General features: G+C 30.2%; 1 protein-coding gene across 1 annotated transcript in view; it reads right to left on the bottom strand.

The window, feature by feature from the left end:
* Nucleotides 1-21,280, bottom strand: part of l(3)80Fj (lethal (3) 80Fj) — a 160,260-nt gene that overhangs the window by 22,187 nt on the left and 116,793 nt on the right. Inside the window, exons 34-42 of the mRNA XM_085813394.1 lie at nt 20,898-21,077; nt 18,062-18,282; nt 17,164-17,232; nt 14,999-15,137; nt 11,256-11,452; nt 7,414-7,603; nt 4,892-4,962; nt 4,544-4,759; nt 528-730 (exon numbers count right to left, since the gene is read on the bottom strand). Coding sequence (XP_085669520.1) covers nt 528-730; nt 4,544-4,759; nt 4,892-4,962; nt 7,414-7,603; nt 11,256-11,452; nt 14,999-15,137; nt 17,164-17,232; nt 18,062-18,282; nt 20,898-21,077 — 1,486 coding nt within the window. The remainder of the gene's footprint in view (nt 1-527; nt 731-4,543; nt 4,760-4,891; nt 4,963-7,413; nt 7,604-11,255; nt 11,453-14,998; nt 15,138-17,163; nt 17,233-18,061; nt 18,283-20,897; nt 21,078-21,280) is intronic.

Below are 21,280 nucleotides of genomic sequence, written 5' to 3' on the forward strand. Positions count from 1 at the left end.
ATGATATATTATAATCAAGAATTTTTTTAAATATATATATTCCTTTAAAATGAATTACAATTCTAGGAACAGCAAACTAAACACCTCATATCCCAGATCATAGCTATCATTTTCAATAACCCATTATGAATCAGTTACCCATGTTACTCTTGTGCTGCTGTCCTTAATTGCATTAGTCCAACCATTTGTATCTCAGACTCATCAATATTTTTTAAACTGTATTTAAAGCATAAAATACAAGTAGTTCTTAAATCTGAATAGCAATTTCAGGTTTTTAAAAGGCTATACAAAAGTAAATCAATGCAAGTGTTATTAAGAATCCAATAAATTATGTATAAAAAAATGCTGAACAGCATTTTTTTCATTATATTTTTTAACTAAACTTTTTTAAAGTTCACCCATAAATAAACATCAATATACATACAATGATTAGTATTAATTTACTGATAATAGTAATAGATTTTAGTAATGATTAGTATTAATTTACTAGTGAGTTAAAAACTTGTTTATGAATTTGGACAACTCACCTCACAGTTGGCACCAAACTATCAACAAAGGTAAGAACCATTTCTCTACTAGTAGATGCCATTATCTCACTCAGACCAATGCATACTCCTTGCCTTTGATCTGGACGATCTGAATCCAGACCTTTCTCAAGTATTGGTATAATTTCAGGCAAGACACGCTCCCCAAGTTTACGAACTAGATCACCTAAAGTTCGAGCAGCAACCTTTAAAAAAAATATATACAGGAATAATTATATGCTAATGTTATTTTGAATGTGTGAATTAGACTACATATTTCTTAACAGTAACCTGCTCTTAAGATTAGAGAAAGATGTTTTCATGTGATTTAATACCTTCAAATATTGAATTGATTACAAAAATGTTATATTATAATAGGAATTAAAAATATAAATATTATGATAAAAGAAAATCAATAATTAGAGAACAACAATTATAAATATTTTCATACACTGTGAAAATAAATTTCTTTCCATTGAATATTCCATCCACTATTATCTTGACAAGTAGTTTTTAAATACGGGTGTTCAACTATGACTCGGACCATACTTGCCAACCAATGATATTAAAAAATCAGGAGAATTTTATCAATGACAAAAAGACTTTTGAAATGACAAAAATATGCCTTTTATCTTATATTTTATTTTTAATAATGAATTAAAAATTAACTTTAAAAAGTAACTAATTAATATCTGAATGTTCAGTTACTAATTCTTAAATGCAAACAGTACAAAAACACCGACATGTAAAAAAAGTAGTTTTATTATTTGCCCCTTTTAACAGAAAAATGTTTTAATCAGTTTTCATACAAATGCTCAGAAGAGTGGCAGATTTTGATTAAGAAATTTCTTAATTTTGTTCCTAGCATGTAGGCCTACAATTGCGAATAAAATTTTTTCTAATGTGTCATTACTAATATTGGATCTAAATTTAGTCCTTGCTATAGTAACAACCTCTGGCACGGGTGTCATGGTGAACTTTTAAAAGCAGCACGTGAAGACTCATTGAAAAATTAAAAGATTTAAAAAATAATAATGTCTGTATCAACTTCATCAATAGGTACACAAACAGATTAGAATAAATATAATAATTTCTATGACAGATTTTAATTGTTACCCAACTGAAATCCAAATTGAAATTATTGACCTACAGCAGTATACTACACTTAAAAGCAAATACAAGGAATTTACTTGAACTGAAAGTGATCCAAACCATATTGAATTTTCGAAATTTGTACCAACAAGCAAGTTCCCGAATTTACATAATTTGGCTGTCAGATATTGTTGTAGATTATGAACATAAAATATTGTTCAAGATTGACTGATATGTACCTAAAAGACCTAATTTTGTTAGCATCTTCAAGAACTAATCCTAATATAGATGACTCGGTAAAAAAAACTACATAATCCAAAACTACATTTAGGTACTCATTGTTTAATAGCCATGTAGAATTAAATATTCCAAATTATTCATTTATTTTATACATAACTGACTGAACATTTAAAAATGTTTATTAACAATAAAACTCTAGTTTGTACATTTGTTTTATTTATTATATTATTTTTTAAATGTCCATTACTCAGGCTTACATTAAAAAAAAATGTGCTATTTCAGGAAAAAAATCCTATAATCAGCTTACAAATAAAATACTTTGGGCTTTTAATATTTTTTAGAGTGTTGGAAGTGGCAGGCATAATATTTTTCTTTTTTCCAACAGATAGTGGCGCTCTTCCCCAAAAGGTTGGCCATCCCTGTTCCACACAGTTTTTCTGTTCTGTGAGATAACTGGAAGCATCTTGAAGACTTCACTGAAACTCACCAATTTTTGTACACTTTTTCTTGCAAGCGATTGCAGTTAAGACTGAATAAGGTAATTAATTATAGCAAAGTATTTAAGAAATACAGGGTGAATCTGAACAAGTAAGTAAAACTTTAGAGGGTTATAGAAGGCAGCTATACGAGCAATATTCGTCATGGAATACATGATCAGAATGCAAACTGAGAGCTGCTAGGTGGCAAAGCAAATAAATGATATAAAAACGGTCAGTCCTCGCATCCAATGGCTTTTTCGACCCTGTATTGCAGGTTATATGAACCACGAAATTTCCAGGATGATGGATTGATGATGGATTGCTCCCAGTTTGGCCACCAAGATCACCAAATCTCTCGTGTTTGGACTTTTTCCTGTGGGGCCACATGAAAAGCCTAATATATGACTGCCCCATTGAAACCAATATGGATCTAGTCGCCAGGATCGCTGTTGTTGTTGGCGATATTCGAGATATGCCTGGTGTTTTTGCAAATGTGCGTCAATCCCTATCCTGCAGGTGTGAAGACTGCATTACAGCTGGTGGAAGGTTTTTTGAGCAATTTCTATGAGCATGTCTGATAATAAAATGTTTTCTGAATTATCTCTTCTCATTCTTGAGTTAATTCTTTAAATCTGCCAGTGGAGCCTTTTAACCTCTCACCACTTGCGTTCTGACCATGCATCATTCTATGACCAATATCGCTCGTATAGCTGACTTCTATCATTCCCCAAAGTTTTGCCCACTTGTTCAGATTCATCCCGTATACGGAAAAAGGATACCTTAATGGAGAACCTTTTGAAAGCAAACTGGTTTAGACGTGTGCTACACAATCAAGAGAAAAACATGCAGCTAACTCATTTGGTTTAAAAAACAGTTCCATGACTTTAGCCATTCTGTTAGTGATAAGCGCAAATAATTACAAAAGTGAATGAGGAAACTTTGCAGGAAAAATCCCAATAATAAAATAAATACAATATAAATAGTTCAATATTTTAATAGGAAGAAAGGGACGAGCCCTACATTTTATACATGTTTAACTTATATTTTTCTTTTCACTACTAATACAATTTATACTTCAAACTTTACTTCACTTATGAACATCAGAGATATCAAAGAAGACCCTGCCAGTAAAACATAAACTATACTGGTTAGTTAGTCTTGAAATTTTGTATCAAGCAGCCTAAAATTTAGACAAATGAAAAACTTTTAAATCATTTATTATGCACCACTGTAAAAAATCCCACTTTCTAATTTTCTCCCACTTCCAATTCCTTCACTTAGGAATTTTGTTTTTGTTTCCAAATTAGATTCACTGTAAACTTTTTACATCCAAAAAGATCTTTGTCCCAATTAACAATCCAAATTCTAACCCTTTACTTTTTAAGAATTTAATTCCATAAATACTTCTCATTTACTTTTCTCCACTAGCAGATCTTGCCAATGCAACTCAAAATTTATTGATCAAGAAAGGCGAGTCTTGAAATTTTGCATCAAGGAGCATGAAACATGGACACAGGAAAAAGAAATTCATAAATCATCCACTGTTACTCACTGTGGACACAGGAATCCCATTTTTTAATTTTTTTTAAGCGGTCAACATTATGATTTTTATTTCTAGTACTATATGAAAATATCCTAGTTGATTTCTGCATTTACTCAGTACATTGTTTCTGATCTTGCAGCTTAAGAAGAAACTACAGTATTGTATGCTTGCTTATGTTAAAGAAAATTCCTAATTGTTAAATTTACATCTTTTTGAATTTTATAGTCTTTACAGGAAAATTTTGCTTACAGAATCATCAATAAAATAAACTATAATCAATTTCAAAGGATAGCAAATTTATTCAAGTCCCCTAATGAAAGAACTTTTTTTCTGCACCTGCTTTCAGCCACTTTTTAAAAATAATAAATTTTTAATTCAAGAACATTACAATTTGCTAAATTTTATATCTATGGAAAAAAGAGAGAGAGAGAGAGAGATCTGAAATGTATAACACGCTACTGCTAAAATGTTAAAATTTAATAATCACAAAACTAATTTTTTTTTTGAATTTGCAAACATTTACATGATCATTATTTATACAGCATAAATTAAACAACATGGATATATATAACATAAAAATAAACATTCAAAAAGAAAGGGAGGAAATCTAGTACAGTAAAATATTTTTAAATATATATGATTTCAGAAAAGTTCATAAACTATACCTGACGCTTATCATAGCTATTGCTAGCTAAGCAACCTAAGAGTAATGAGAACAGGGTAGGTAGAATTTCCCGCAAAGTTCGTGGCGTATTTGTCACAACTACTTTCCATACATGTAATGCTGCTTGCCTCACCATAAGAGCGACATCTGATCTTCCCATATATAGACCTGCCAAAACTCTGTTACGCCTCTCATAACCAAGAGATCCGAGGATAGCCTATTAAAACAAACAAATTTTAAACACAAATCATAGAAGCAATACAATATTCTTTAGATTTTTAATTAAAAAGAATTAATTTGCAGTAACTGTATACTTTCTTTACTTGATTGTACGGAAGGGAAAACTTACTTTGTGGGATTGCTCAGTTCCAAAATTATCATCTTCATCAGCTGTTTCTGTTGTCATTTTACCAGACACACCTAATTAATCAATTAAAACAATGATTTAATTGAGAAACAAAAGACATTCCTCATCTTAAAAGAACAGCATGATAGCACAATTTTCTAAAAAAATATGTCTCTTAAGTTAGTTAAATATAGAAATAAAACACAATAAGAAATGTTTAAAAATTTTACTGATAAAACTTGCTCTAAAAATAAGGCCTCTGTTATAAAAAAACTGTTATAAGGACAGATTTAATATTCAAGAACACTGTAAAAAGACATAAGAATAACAGAGTTAATTTACAGGTGGCCAACAGACACAACACTTATCAAGATCTGTTAGAATGGGTTTTGAGATACTTCTCTTTTGTATACTATACATATATACACCATGTCCACAGAAGTTTTTACCTGGCCTTTTTTTCACAACCTTTGGTCACAGACATATACTTCCATACATACAGGTTTCAGCATAAAAAAATATATATATATATATATTTTCCCTACATATTCACTTTATAGAGATATTAGGTTGATTGAAAAAGCCACAGAGATGAAAAATTAGCAATGCCTTTGACAGGAATCGAACCGCAGACCTCTCAATTACACACTGAGCGTGCAGACAACTACACCACGAAGGCTCGCTAAGAAAGTGGGAGAAATACCTTATAACCTGCTTTCTGTAATACTTGTTATTTAAAAATGTTTTATAATTATTATGAAAAATAAAAGAAGTGTGACTTCTGTAGGATAAAAATTGACCGTGATATTTCATATTCAATCTGGAGATCATTCAGGAGCCATGCACCAAATTGAAGAGTGAAACATTTGCTTTTTTATGTAACATAAAATATCAGATTAAAACAAATCTCTGGTATTAATAGAATAAATAAAAAGCATTTATGCATGGATTGTCATAAAAAGTATTGGCTAATGAAAATCTTTTCAAAAAAGAGATTTTATTGGCAGAATCATAAAGAATTATTATTCTAAGAAACACCGAGAGGTTTCAATAATGGCAATTAGCCAATTAATAAAGCTATTTCTAGTTTAATGAATATTTTTCATATGATAATTGGAATATGATTCTAAAATAATAAAACTTCATGAGAAAAAGAACAATTTATTTTCAGCATTTAATAACTTATAAATTATTTGCGTTACTCTTTCAGCATGTGTAACAAAATTATACAATGTTACACATTACTAAATCACAAAAAAAAAATATCATTGACTAGCGTTTAAGGAGAAAAGCCCATTAGTTACTCTAATTTTATTTATTAACTGAACCTTCAAAAAAGGGAAATGATGCCAAAATACCCCAAATTTTGAGATTAAATACAGTCAACTCTTGTTAAACTATCAGTTTTGCAAAATATCATTGACTAGCGTTTAAGGAGAAAAGCCCATTAGTTATTCTAATTTTATTTATTAACTGAACCTTCAAAAAATGGAAATGATGCCAAAATACCCCAAATTTTGAGATTAAATACAGTCAACTCTTGTTAAACTATCAGTTTTGCAAAATACTAACAAAATGAATAAGAAAATAACAATAAAAAGAAATCTGATAAACTATCATATCCATTTAAACTGTCAGTTTTTAGATGCAAAAAAAAAAAAAAAAAAAAAAAAAAAAATTTTTTTTTTTTTCCAGTTTAGAGGTAAAAATCATTTTAACTTTCAAAAAAGAAAGCATACAGAGCATTGCCAGTCCCTCTCTCCCAACCAACAACTTCATGTGCCTTTGGCATTTGTGAGAAAACAGACACATAAGCAGTTCTTAACACATGTTTAACTCCCAAATTTTCCCGAGTCATTCCTGGTTTTCTTAATTTGAAAGTGTTAACTTGAACACTCATACTTTTCAGCAGATTGTCAGAAAAGCATAAAACTTTAATATTATTTTCAGAATATTTAAAAAGAAAGAAAGAAAAAAAATTATGGAGGAGGTTGAAAAATAAGATAAGTTGAAAACTGCTAATGTGTTTCTACAATGAGGAAAGTAAAACTACTGTTGTTTTAATTCTGTGGTACTTTTAGCAATTATTTTAAAGTAAATTTTCAAGCTTCGAAAGTAATATAAAATGCAAAAACATTCCAAATTACGATGCAATAGAATCCTTTCAAATGGATTTGATAGAGATAACATTTATCTTTCTCAAACTTAAAAAAATAAAATAATGTAACTGTTAATTATATAAAACGAGCAGAGGAAAGCTACATTTTTAACAAAAAAAAAAAAAAAAAAAAAAAAAAAAAAAACACTTAATGCACATTAAGGCCCTTGACAACTAATTCTATGGTAATATATAAGTTATGACAATTCAAGGAATTTCAGAAACACTTACTTAAAAAATTAAAGAGCTTTCATAATTTTTCTCATGCTCCGATTTTTCAAAAGAAAAAATTACCTGTCCATCGTTTATTCTATAACAAAAATAAATTGAAAACTAAATACGCCTAAATAATTAATATACCACCTACCTGATATTTTGTACAATAGATCTCCTAAAAGTTGAACAGAACTGTATCTTATTCGCCAGTTATCATCAAATAGACCCCTTTCAAGTTCAGGTAATAGAAGTGTAATGGCTGTATCTGCATACATGTTCACAATTCTCTGGCCAGCCCGCAAGGCAGTGTCCCTAACATATTCATTTTCATCTGCTAAAGCCTGAACAGAAAAAGGATAATGATAAATATGGAATAAAACTGAGAACTATGTACACATATGAATGAATTGTTTAATGTCAAATTTTTTTTAATATATGGATATTGTAAAGTTTAAATACATTTATTATTATTATTTTTAATATCAGTAATTAAATGCCATACAGTATGCCATCTTTATGTATCAGCATGCCATCATATTAATAATTAAATATCAAACATCATGCCATTGAGTGTTCTACATATACTATGGCATGCTGTTTGGTATTTAATGCTTGTGGACGATTACAGATATAGCTAACTGCTGCTAAGTGTTGAGTATGTTGACCAGGAGAAATTCAATAGAAAATTCTTTCCCTTGTAACATATTTTGCAGTATTTGACAAAACAACAGATTATCTTCTTAGTAAAACATAAACTTTATTTTTAGCTTACAGAGATACATAATTTGAATACAGTCTTTTAGTTACAAATTTTTCATACATCTACTAGCTGATAAAACTTTCAGAATAACAATTTCTTATGATACTGAGCAACGGTTAAAAGATACAAATATGGCGTTGTTAATAATAAATATACTTATTTGTTAAATAATAAAATATTACACCATATACTTGATAAATAAAAATAATTTCATAAATATATTCATAGGCTAAAAGATTACAATTAAGGCAGTTTGAAATAAGAATACCTGATTTGTTATTCAGTTAAGCCTAGGACTGGTGCCACAGCTGATGTGGCCATACCAGGCAGCAAAATTTTTAGAATTTAGAGATGCACTGAGCAACAAAATTAAGAGATGGCAAAATCTTTAGAATTTAGCAAAGGATGCAAAATTAGGGGTGAAAATATTTTTAGAATTTAGGAAGGCACTTGGCAGCAGCAGAGACTACACTGGGCCATAAAATGTGTAGTGCTGGCCTTGAACAAGTTTTAAGTATACATTTTAAGCATCTGTTTAGTCATTTTGAACTCAGATAACACTTGAGCTTGTGCAGGAGTATAATAAATAACTAAATTAATGTAATTCAGGCCTAACTTTGTCAACATGCGATAGAAGCAAGACAAAATTTAGCAGAACAACATCTTTAGTCACTAAACTCAGAATAGATTGTCAACAGCAAACACTAGCTAAACTTTATAATGATAGCCGTGGTTTTGAAGATTTTCAGATATCGCAAACAAAAGGTGAAATTTACCAATTAATGGAAGCTGTGATGAAATGTGGAGAAGTGGTAATAAATGAAGAGGCTATACAGGGTTCATACACATTTCTGCACACAGAAATTAAGTACTTTTAAGGACCTATCAGTAAATGGGAAATGAATAAATTAAAGCAATTAACTACTCCCAATTTTTACTCTCGGTTACCTGAACTTTGTTAAATCTTCATAAAATGTTCTGTAAATGTCTACAGTGGGTTAGGATAGTTCAGATGAAATAAAACTTAATAAGAAAAATAATGCTGAAAATCTCAAGCTGTTAGGTGATATAATTTGCATAATTTAAGTTTCTTTAATTTATTAGTGGGAAACATTTTCCTCACACTAAAAATTAAAAATCAGGTGATTCAGTATCTCCCACGAGACTAGTTATTGCGGTGAAAAAATGGAAGTCTCATAGTAAAGCTAGGACAGTTAGTAGCTACGATATAGATATTTACACTCATCTCCATAAATTAAGGATAATGCAAAATCAGGCAAAGGAAGAGTTAGAAGCAAAACAAATTTGACTTATTTGTAAAGCTTATTTATTAAACAAAAGGTGCTATATGTTTGATATTATTAAAAATATTAGCCATTTTTTCTCCCTGGAGCAAATTACAAAAAATACCTATTTACAAAAAAACAATATTACATGGTTGGTATGATTGTTAATACATTGTATGTCTCCCAGATGATGCAATACAGTCCGTACAACGCCTAGGCATGCTGAGTATCAAATTATCGATCTGATCTTGGGGGATATCACACCACTCAAAAAGCAATACTCTCCGAAGTTCCGGTAGACATGTAGGAGGAGGTTGACGGGCTGCAACACGTCGGCCAAGCATGTCCCACACGTGCTCTACTGGATTCAAGTCCGGTGAGAATGCTGGCCAGTCCATACGAGTGATATCCTCTGATTGAAGGCATTCGCTTACGATGTTCCCACGGTGAGGACGGGCGTTGTCATCCATAAACACAAATTGTGCGCCTATGGCACCCCTAAACAAATGTACATGTTGTTCCAGAATGACGTCCCGATAGATTTGGCTTGTCATGGTTCCAATTTGAACATGCAGGTCAGTTCTGGAACCCAGAATAATTCCATCCCAAACGAGCACTCCTGCACCACCGTAACGGTGTCTTTCAATGATGTTTTCTTGGTGGTAACGGGTACCTGGAGCTCTCCATATGAAAGTCCAGCGAGAATCAGACTGCAAGCTAAACCTGGACTCGTCGGAAAACATCACACAAGCCCACTGCAGTGTCCATAATGCATGCTCTCTACTCCAGGATAACCGCAGGCGACAGTGAGTTGCAGTAAGTGGAACGCATCTGACAGGTCTACGAGCATATATACCAATCTGTCCTAAGCGTCTGTACATGGTCTGCCTTGAAATTGTCATAACAGTGGTTGAAGAGAGCTGACGGGACAGGTCTGAGGCTGTGCTCCGCCTGTTACTTTAGGCAGTAACTGCCAAATACCAGTCCTTATTCGGCATTGTAACTCTGGGGCGACCAGTGCTGTAACATCTACTCACATTACCATCATCTTGGAATCATTGCCAAAGCCTGGAGATGACACTCTGGGCAATTCCAAGTTCATCTGATACTACCAGTTGGGTACGCCCACATTCCGGATGGCCGATAATTCTACCACGTAAAAAATCATCCAAATGCGTCCTTTGTGTCCTAATTATTCGGTTATTGCACTGAAATGCTTATAAAGCTCCTGCGAACAATTTTACGTCTTTGCCTGTATTCCTTTTATATCACTCTCTTACACTCTCGTCATTGTGACGTACCATCGGTGTCATCTGGTTACTTCCTGAAATTTGCATACGAGTCTTGAAGATGTGTGAAGTGATTTTACAGGTGACATATTTATTTTAGAGTTCGATTTCCACGTGACTTCGAAATATCCTTAATTTATGGACATGAGTGTGAATGAGTACTTATCAAACCTGTTCATGATATTTATATCATGCATTTAAAAAAGTTAAAATTAGAAATAAATAGGGGTAAAAGGAACAACAATGGGGTGGGTGTGGGAATTACCACAACTTTTTTTTAAAAAATTAATACGTAAATAAATATATGAAAGAATGAAAAGGGATATTTATATAATATTAAATAATACTGAAGCACATTTTTCTTATGTAACATACAATGTTAATTCATAAGCATCAAGCAGAAAAAAATATTCTTTAAATGGTAAAACAATGAGGGGAACAGTATATATATATTTTCAAAACACTATCTATGGTGACCATTTAAAAATATCAGTTTACTAAAGTACATAACTTTTTATTAATTTAGATGACAAGCTGTTATTACAAATGTGTGTATATATTCACACTGCAGTTAAATAATAATTAACAATGTCTTAAAAGTTGTCATCAGGATATAGAGGTAATACCATACATTAAATCAATTTAAACCATAACTTACCTTTAAAATTGGATTAATAATTTGCCCTATATATGGAGTAAATTCCTTCTTGAAAACCATTGGAAGATATATAAACATCATAATATAGCCATCTTTAACATGTGGAGCAATGTCCATTCTCTCTGCTGTGCTGATAATTTCAGGCATAAAGGATTTAAGTTTTTCTACACCTAATCCTCCAATAACTTCACTTAATCCTAAGGATGGATCCAATAAAAATTAATTAATTAAATACTATCATGATATGGGTATATTTTAACTAAAAATAATTTTCAAAAGAAATGTTAAACTGATCCAGGATATTTAGCAAAAAAGAAGTTAATATAGATACAAGTATAGTTAGTATAGATTAGTAAGTTACATAATTATTGCAATACAGAAATAAAACTATTAAGATGTTCTTTTAACTCATCGGGCTTAATGGGACATATAAATTCCAGCCACAGATATTCTTATTTCAATTTTACAAATAAGTTCCCTTTTATGTTATATTTTTACATGTAGGTGTTTCAAGAATAGTTTTTATATACTTGACTAACTTTGTGTTCATTACTGTATCTCATAACCTAAATTTCCATTGTTACATGTGTGTAGTTCTAGCATTACTGCATTAGAAGAAACTGAAGATTAAGATAGAATAACATGCTGAACAAGTATTAATTAGAAGTAAAAAAAAAAAAAAACCAAATCTTTATGTTCTAGTTAACAACCCTAATTCCAATCCATCTTTGCCTTCAGCCTTTAAGGAAATTGTGTTTTAGTTCTTGTTTCATCAACAGATGGCACCAATAGCTTAACTCCTGTCCAGCCATTCTTATCTTATCTCGTTCATTTGCGCTTTGGCAGCTGAGGATGACGGTTTGGTAAAAATCGTCGAAACTTGTCCTGTGAAAATATAATGCTGATTTTTGTTGTTTAACTTCTAAATTAAATTGAAAACTGTTTCTTCTAAATGGTAAATATTTACATTTATTACGGTGATAAACTGATTTATTGAAAGAAATAATATAAAATTACTATTGTAACAAGCAAAAGTATAAATGTTTAAGTATATTGTACTTAAGGGACATGTGGGTTTGGGTTTTTAGACCAAATGGGCTTTGTCTCTGAAGGACGATTATTTTCCTTTTACGATTTGTTTCGTTTGTGAATCACTTTTCAAACTGTTGCCATCAAATGTTAGAGTCCTGTATTATATTTGAAGAAATTAAATAATGAAAAATCTGCATAAATGTATGTCTACTTCTCGCATTGTGATAAAACTACAGGACATAGAGCCATCAAATTCTGAATGACATAATCCTCCTACAAATATGGGCATGAAGACCAAATTTGTTTTTTTATCGATTTCACATTTTGTAAAATTTTAACAAATTTTTTAGTAACAAATTGAGCGATTTAAAAGCGAGCAATGGTAATACTCTATGGTGGGGGGGGGGGAACACCCCTTTTTATCTCCAGCGTACGGAACTGTGTATCAGAAATTCTAAAGATATGCTCATTTTGAAATTATTTTGTGACATTGAACTGAATTTTATGGTTTAAGTGCAAAGAACACGATATTTAATAAATAAAGGTAACACACAAAATGTTTAAAAAACCCCGTTTAAATGTAATTTAAAATCTGAAAGCCTTCAGATTTAAAAACAATTTTTCTTTCTTTTTTAATGTATCCCACTGATATTTTTCAACATGCAAAAGAGAAAACTTAGTCAGAATGAACTCCAGTGCAAATTTGGATGAAGCAGAACTGCTTACAGATGAATTCAATTCAAGATTCTTTGTGAACTCGGTTCAAACGTGTTAAAACAGTTACATCAGTGAAAAAATTAAATTCTAGTATTTTAATGATAAAGTACACCACATACATAATGCACAACAGTTTTATTTGATGGATCAAATATAAATAAGCTTTCATAAATATTAAAATTTAAAAATGTATGCAAGCAATCTCATAAGAACGAAATTAAGTTCATATTTTAAAAAACACAGCCAAAATGTTGAAATAGTGAGGGAAAAAGGGTGATAAAATTTTAGCAGCTGATTACAGAACATATTAAAATAAATTATTGATAATTTATATTAATACAATAAAAGCATTCTTTAATTATGATACAACTGAACAAGCTTTTGAATAAACTCTACAGTTAAATAACAACAGCAAAATGTTTCATGTATTTTTAGACTACACTGCTCATTAAAATGAAAGGATAAGCTGAAAAAAATATGCTCACAGGTCAAAGTTTTCCATCGATACCCAAACGTTTAATTATTTTAATTAACAGAAATTGAATGCAAAATTGGAATTCTGTAATTAGAAGACTAATTTCTATTAGCATATAAAATATGCAAATTAGATAACCAACAATAAACTGCACAAAGGACACATGTTGGAATTTGGGGTTGCGCTATCGTTCAAAATAAATGGGATTTCTGTGAGGGACCATTAATTATGACTCAAAGGCACCAAGTGAAGGGCCAAAGTAATGGTTAATTGGAAGAATTAGAAGGGGGGAAATCAAGGTTGCTCAAGAATAAAATACATCTCAAATTTCCCTATGAAGAACTTGAAATTGGTTTTTAAGCAGCAAATCATTTTATAGACAGCCTGGTAAGGGCACCCAACAGCAACTGGAGACAGTTTTCTGTCATTTTTTGCCTGAAGAAACTATGAAGTGAACTAAGAAGTGTGGTTTTAGACCTTTAAGCTGTCACAGCAACTCAAATCAGTTGCTTTACCATTGCATGAATTTTATTTGAGAAATCTTAGAGGCCCATAAAATTGGGTCATTTTCAACAAAGCCTAAAGGAATTCTGTAATGTTTACTGATGAGCTGGGGGGAACGACGCGGTGCGCAATGAATTGGAAATTGATCTGTCAGCACTATCCTTATCTTCAGGGCAGATGTTTTTATTTTACATGGCTTATAATTCCTTACTAAATGTAGTATTTTATCTCGATGTACTCCGTCTTTGATTCGATTTAAATCAAATTCCTCCTCATTATAATTCCCTTCTGATAGCAAAGAAAGTGACACAGAGGTTATTGAAAACGAAAAAATTTCGATTGACAAATTAGTCGGTATTCTCGACACAGCAATTATAGGACTTGAACAGCGAAACTTTGTAACTGAACAAGAAATGATGTCTGTTTATAGAATTAAAGAGAAAGTATTATCACATAAAAAACGAAGCAACTTAAACAACTTACATTAAAAGAAATGTTTAATAAAGTAAACAAATAAATATTAAGCTTTTTTTTGTAAATTTTGATACCCTTTAGATCATAATTGTTCTTTATTTCATAAATTACAGTTTCATATTTTTAATTTTATAATTTCTGCATGCCATCTTACCAGATTTAAACTAATGATCTATAATCCGGAAAAATTGATAATCCAGAATCGCCGAAGTCCCGACAAGTCCGGATTAACGACTTTTGACTGTATTACTATAGCAGAGTATTACTATAGCAAACTTTTGACTGTATTACTATAGCAGAGTATTTTTCCAATCATTTAAAATTAAAAAAAAAAAAAAAAAAAAAAAAAAACTTTAAATTCAACAATACGATTAATTAACTGATACATGTACTAATTTAAGTTAAATGCTTTCGTATAAATTGTTTGAAACAGATGGGTAAAAAAATCATTCTGTCTCACCACACTAAGAAATAATTTAGAAATTCTTAATCAGGCAAGTATTTCCATCTTTTAGAGATTTTATTTAATTCATAATCTTACCTTGAGCTGCACCAGACCTGTCAACAGAACTAGCCTCCGATGTAAGGGTTTGCATGAGCCAAGGTAATAGGTCATCAAAGCTGCTTTCTCCCATTCCTTTTACCATGGCACCCAATGCTCGTGCTGACACACTTCGAACCTATGGAAGCAAAAGTATAAGTAGTTTTAAATGAATAATTAATTTCGTAGATTTCTAGTATTCATTAAAAACACATAATTCTGAAGTAAATCAAAAGTAATTTTAAATTTTGGTGATTTATTTCAAAAATACAATGCCAAGCAAGTTTCAAGAATGATGCATAAAATATTATTTTTATGACTTTAAAGAAAGTGACAAAATTTTTCCTAAATAAAGATACTTTTCTAAATAAGTAAACTGTTTGTTGATTTTTAATTTAGAAAATATTTTTAGCCACTACACATCATCGGAAAACAAATCAAATTGAAACTTAATTTTATGAAGTAACCGGATATAATTTTCTTTACTTCCAGGAATTTCATTTATTCTAATTTTTGGGAACGGAACAGGGAACTTTTTGTTTACAGACAAAATGGCATCATTCAGTAAAAAAGCAATGTACATTCTCTGATTATGGGAAACAAAATATCAGAAAACAGTTCAGAGGTGATTTCGGCAGGAATTTAATAAACCTCCACCGATGGAATAATCTATTAAAATGTGGTTAAAATAGTTATGAGAAACGTACATGTTTTGCATACAGGAGCTGCAAGTAAGCCAAGTATCAGTGATGAAAATGTTTTCATCACTTCAGATGTTTTTCTGTGAAGATCCAGCAAATTCATTCGTTGTGCAAACTGGAATTCCTAGGTTGACTATTCATAAACTGTTGAAACTAACCGACTATGTATAAATTGCATATTTGTCAATAATTCAAACCTAATGATCGAGTCATTGGTATTGAATTTTCTATGGACATTCTTGACCAGATCAGTAATGATGATCAATTTAAAAAAAATCATATTTAGTTATGAAGCATCATTTTATTCTACAGGAGAGGTTAATCAACATAGCTGTAGCATTTTGATGTAAAAAAACCTGCATAGTGTAAGGGAAATTGAGCGAGGTAGCATAAAAATTAATATTTGGTGCTTATTAACTCACAACGAAGTGACTGATTCTTTCTTTTTTTTCTGTATCACCAATTAATTTGGACATTTACTTTGATATGCTGGGTCTGTCTGCTATACAACAATTTGAAGAAATGCAGCCAAACATTTTTTTCCTCAACAGAATGGGGATGCCTGTCATTGGGCTACTTGATTTCTTTGATGAAACATTTCCAGACTACTGGATTGGTAGAGATGGATCAATTTCATGGTCACTCTGCTCTCTGAATGTCACACCACTTCTTCTTCTTCTTCTTCTTTTTTTTTTTAAAGAGATTTGCAGCATTGAAGAATTAAAAAATCAAATTACCACAGAAATGGCAACTGTGACCCCACAATTGCTTAATAATGTCTGGAGGGAAAATGTGAATAGACTTGATAGTCTCCAAGTAACTAATGCTACTCAATCATGAAGTGTATTAATATAAAATTCAATGCGTTTTTTCTCTACCTCTTATTCTGTATTATTTAAAATATATCTTTATCTGGTCAATAAGCTATTTGAATATGTCGTTAGATACATTTTCAATTTAGACAGGAGAGTTTACTGCAATCTCACCCACCCAACTTCTTTTTATTGCCTTTGTAATTCTTTTTTTTTTTTTTTTTATAAATTTTTATTTGTTTCAATATATTATTAAACAAATGGCTATTCCCAGTACAATAAACTGATACCATATAATGAAAAATCTTATTACTCTTAGTAACATTAAATTTTAATATTACAGTCTACTCCTATTCACAGGCATTTCAAATAACTAAGTAATCTCTGTATTTACTTTCCTAAGTTACAGCATTACTTTTGTAAGAATCTGGATGAATATATTTGTTTGCATATCCATTTGTAACAAGAAATTAATTTTTTTAAATAAATATGTAATCACACCAATTCTTTCAGAATGTATTACATGCATAAAGCTACTGCAACACTATTCATAATCCAATCAGAAAAGATGGAAAATTTCATGCTTTAATCAATAGAACATGCATATAAATCACATTACACAGTGCAAAATATATATTAAATGCATACTAACTTCTGGCACAGGATCAAGAAGAGACTGTTTCAATCCTGGTATTATGTTTGGCAAATAAGGTGCTAAGTCCTGAAAATAAATTGAAAAATAGATTTAGTACAGTTGGAAATATTTTAAGAGATTGCAATTTTCTAAAAGCATATTTAAAATTTTTTTAAAAGAAATTAAACAGAATATAGTGTATGAAGTGAAATGAATACCAATGAATAATACACATAACTCTAGTTTAGATAATAATAAATGATCTTTGGTATACTTATAGAGGATCATCTAAAAACACATTGAAATTATTTGTATGCAACAGAGTTCATTTCAGATACTGAATATTAAACCATTAAAACTTAGAGCTTTTCCTCAACTGCATCAACGAATTCCATTATGAAAACTTTAATTTTTAAAATGATGTAAGAAGATTTTACATATACTATAAATATGACACATGCAAAAACATAATTAATACTTTTTTATCATCTTAAACAGTAATTATAAAATTTTGATTTCTATATGAATGTAATATTCAGAATTTAGCTATTTACCCTGTCCAAATTCAACAATATAAAGAGTTATATGTTTAACACTAAAATAAATGGAACACGAGAGCAACTTGAAGATGCAATAGTTCTCAGTAACTATATATATGCATATATAATTTAAATTAAGAATTAATTTTTGCAAATAATAACATGTATTACTTTATTGAAATGCAGTTTACTGATGCACAGATTGGAATATTAACTTTTAATTTCAAAATCTTATACAATAATATGAACACAGAACAAATTTTAATCTAAAAATTATTTTAAGAACTACAAAGATTAATTATAAATTAAAGATAATAATCTAACAATATAAAAATTTTGCTTGTGACAATATACAAAGAGGGAAAAAGTTACATTACTTTTTGATCTGTTAATGAATACATATTTCCAATGATCTGAGCTGACATTTTTCGAGTTTCAGTTGACCTGTCAAGAAATGCTCGCTGTACAACAGGCATGATTAAAGCGAGTGATGGTGCATCAATAAAATGTACAAATCGAGTATCGAGTAAAGCAGCCAAACATGGAGATGTTTTCTTTGATGGATCTTGGAGCGCATCCAATAGAGTTGGCACAATTGCTAAAAATAGGGAAAACGGGTTCAAAATAATTTATTTACTATCATTATTATTTTTATTAACTTTTATTATAAAACTTAAGAACTAAAATTTCATAACATTTTCTAAAATTAAAATTAATTTTGAATTAAAAAAGAAGTGGATCATAGAGACAATTCTTTTGGATGATACAAGGAATGAAGTAATTTAAAGTGAACAAAAATAAAATATATTAAACATTATAAATTTGTGAATTTTAAGATTAATAACAATTTGTTAAACAGGAGATTTCAATTTTTTGTTGCAGTTTAATGCAATACCTATTACTGTTGAAATATAATTTATAATCCCTCCATTCATTATGGATGGCACTTAATGTCTCATTTAATTTGCCCTTTTTTGAAAATTATACAACACATTATTTACTTTAGATTTTAAGATACAAAACATGTCAATGAGCTATTGCATGATTCTCTTTGAGGAATTCATGTTCCACTTTAATGGGATATTTGAATCAAACCATCAAGACAATACACGTGTAACTAAGAAAAACATTTTGTACTTTCTAAAGTCGATAAATACTAGGGGAAATTTAGATTTAAACCTCTATATTTATAAGATAAACATCGTAAACATTCCATCATCTATATCCATAGTCAAAACTACCTTTTACTTTACTTTCAAGGCACCTTACTCCATGATGTTTCTTGAAAAGCATATCATGAGTGCAGTTAATTTCAGTTTTGATATTTTCTTTTAGCTATTTTAAGTCTTTGAGTTATTTACACAGCCCCATGAGGTATTCCCAAAAGTAAAAGTCAGATGAAGTATTTTAAACTTCATCTAAAGTAAAAGTAAGTAATTTGGTATTTAGGTCCTTTGAAATTGTATAATTTCCAAAATTAGAGATAACAGCAATCAGGATTTATTTCTCCTAAATTTTTTCCTTTCATAATTAAACTCGCAGTATTCATTATAAACATAGAGAGGTTAAATCTAAATTTTTAGAATTTTTATAGGTATCAGAAGTTATAAAACATTTTTTTTTTCTCAATAAAATAGTACTTTGAAAATGATATAATCTTCCTGGAATGTATGGAATAATATTTGCATTTAATTTCAATTGATGTCTAATTTACAAATTCAAGAAACTTCCTTTTGTTTATTATTTAGTGAGCAGAAAAAAATACTATACAAGTACTACTTGTCAAACTTATATTTGCTCAGTTCTCATATTTAATAATAAGCTATTTTGAAATAATTTTTTGCCTAGATAATTCAAAATATTGAAATGATCAATGCAAAAGCAAGTACCTCATATGAATTGTATATTAAAATATACATAAAACCTATTTCTTATTGTGCAACTGCATATTTAAATATATATCCTCCTTCACACTTTCTAGAGTGGGTAACTGAGCCTACTTTCTGGAACCCCCCCCCCCCAAAAAAATTAAATCTAACCCTAAACTCAAAAGAGTACACTTTTAACAACATTCGAAACAGGAAACTTTTTTTTTTTTTTTTTAATACCAAAACTTAAAAATAGGTTATCGCATGTAATAAAAGAAGGAGGGGGGACTTTTTTTAAATAGTTTTTATGATGATGTAGATTCAGTTTTGTAATTTAAGTTCCTTTATTTTTTTATTTCACTTTGCATTCTTTTGTTTTCTATTCTTTCTTAATAACTTCGCTATTTTTGTTATTCATATGAACAGAAATTCAGTTTCAGATTTCGTCTATATTCGCAGACGTGAAAAGAGATTTCAGAGTGAGTGGACAAAAATAAATACACGCAGTAATAATAATAAAATAAGGGGACAGGTTAGAATACTGAAGCTTCTTAAATTATATCGAAAATGGTAATGTATTTAATGTATTTCAGGTGTACATTATTGTATCTGTGTTTATTCCTAATTTATATTACCACTTAAAGTAGTAACACAAATTATGAATAAACACAGATACAATAATGTACACCTGAAATACATTTAAAAGTTGTTTTCTTCCAGGACCACTAACATCAGACAAGTGGTAAAGTCACTGAACACCAGTAGTTCGACCTGAGTTCGATTCCAGGTCAACGGGGTGGCTGTAAGGCCAGTTTGCCCCATGTGTGATGTGGATACGAGCCAATTTTTCATTAGAAAGTTCTTCATGAATGCATACCTTCCTTTAGACAAATAGCCTTAGCGAGCTTTGCCAGCAACAAGTAAATCAAACCACATTTCCATTTCTTCCAATTTGGCGGAAGAAACGTATTTCCACAGACCCCCCTATTTTTGGCTGCAAAAGAAATTTGCCAATTCTGATTTTGCAATAACATACAAGCCAAAGGAACATCAGAATTAAATGAAGGCATATAAAAGCTCTACAAATATAGCAAGTAATATACAAATCACAGAAAGAAGGTATATGCATGGTAAAAAAAAAGTAAAGAAGATACTGAGGAGCACCAAAGTTTTCTTTTCCTAATCTCAGTTTTTATGAATTAACTGCACTCATATGACATACAAATTTTATTTCTCATAAAATTAGCAAACTATTCTTTTTATATACCTGATATTTAAAAAACTTAACAGAAAATTTTAGATAGGTTATTTGAAACTAAGACAAAACATATTTTAAATTACTAACCTTGGATTTCCGGATTTCTTATAACAGATCCAATTTGTTTCAAAGCTTGAGCACCAGCTTTCTGAACATTCATGTGAGAATCTGACAACACTTCGATTAACTTTGGCACAATACTTGGTAAACAAGATGATAACTGCTTTGGAGCACAAAATGCCATAGCACCCAGTAATTCAATAGAGCCTAATATATATATATATATATATATATATATATATATATATATAATTATAAATGGTATATAGTGTCCTTTTTCTCTCTTTTTTAATCATACAACTAGAACAAATATTTAAGCATACAAACACAGAGCAAAGTGTACAAAATGAAATAAAAATATTTAACAGGAAAATTATTCTGCAGAGAATCAAACATGAAGCAAAAAATGC

Source organism: Stegodyphus dumicola, chromosome 1, assembly GCF_044657685.1.
Source record: "Stegodyphus dumicola isolate Sdum_Otavi_A_Nest chromosome 1, ASM4465768v1".
NCBI lineage: Eukaryota > Metazoa > Arthropoda > Arachnida > Araneae > Eresidae > Stegodyphus > Stegodyphus dumicola.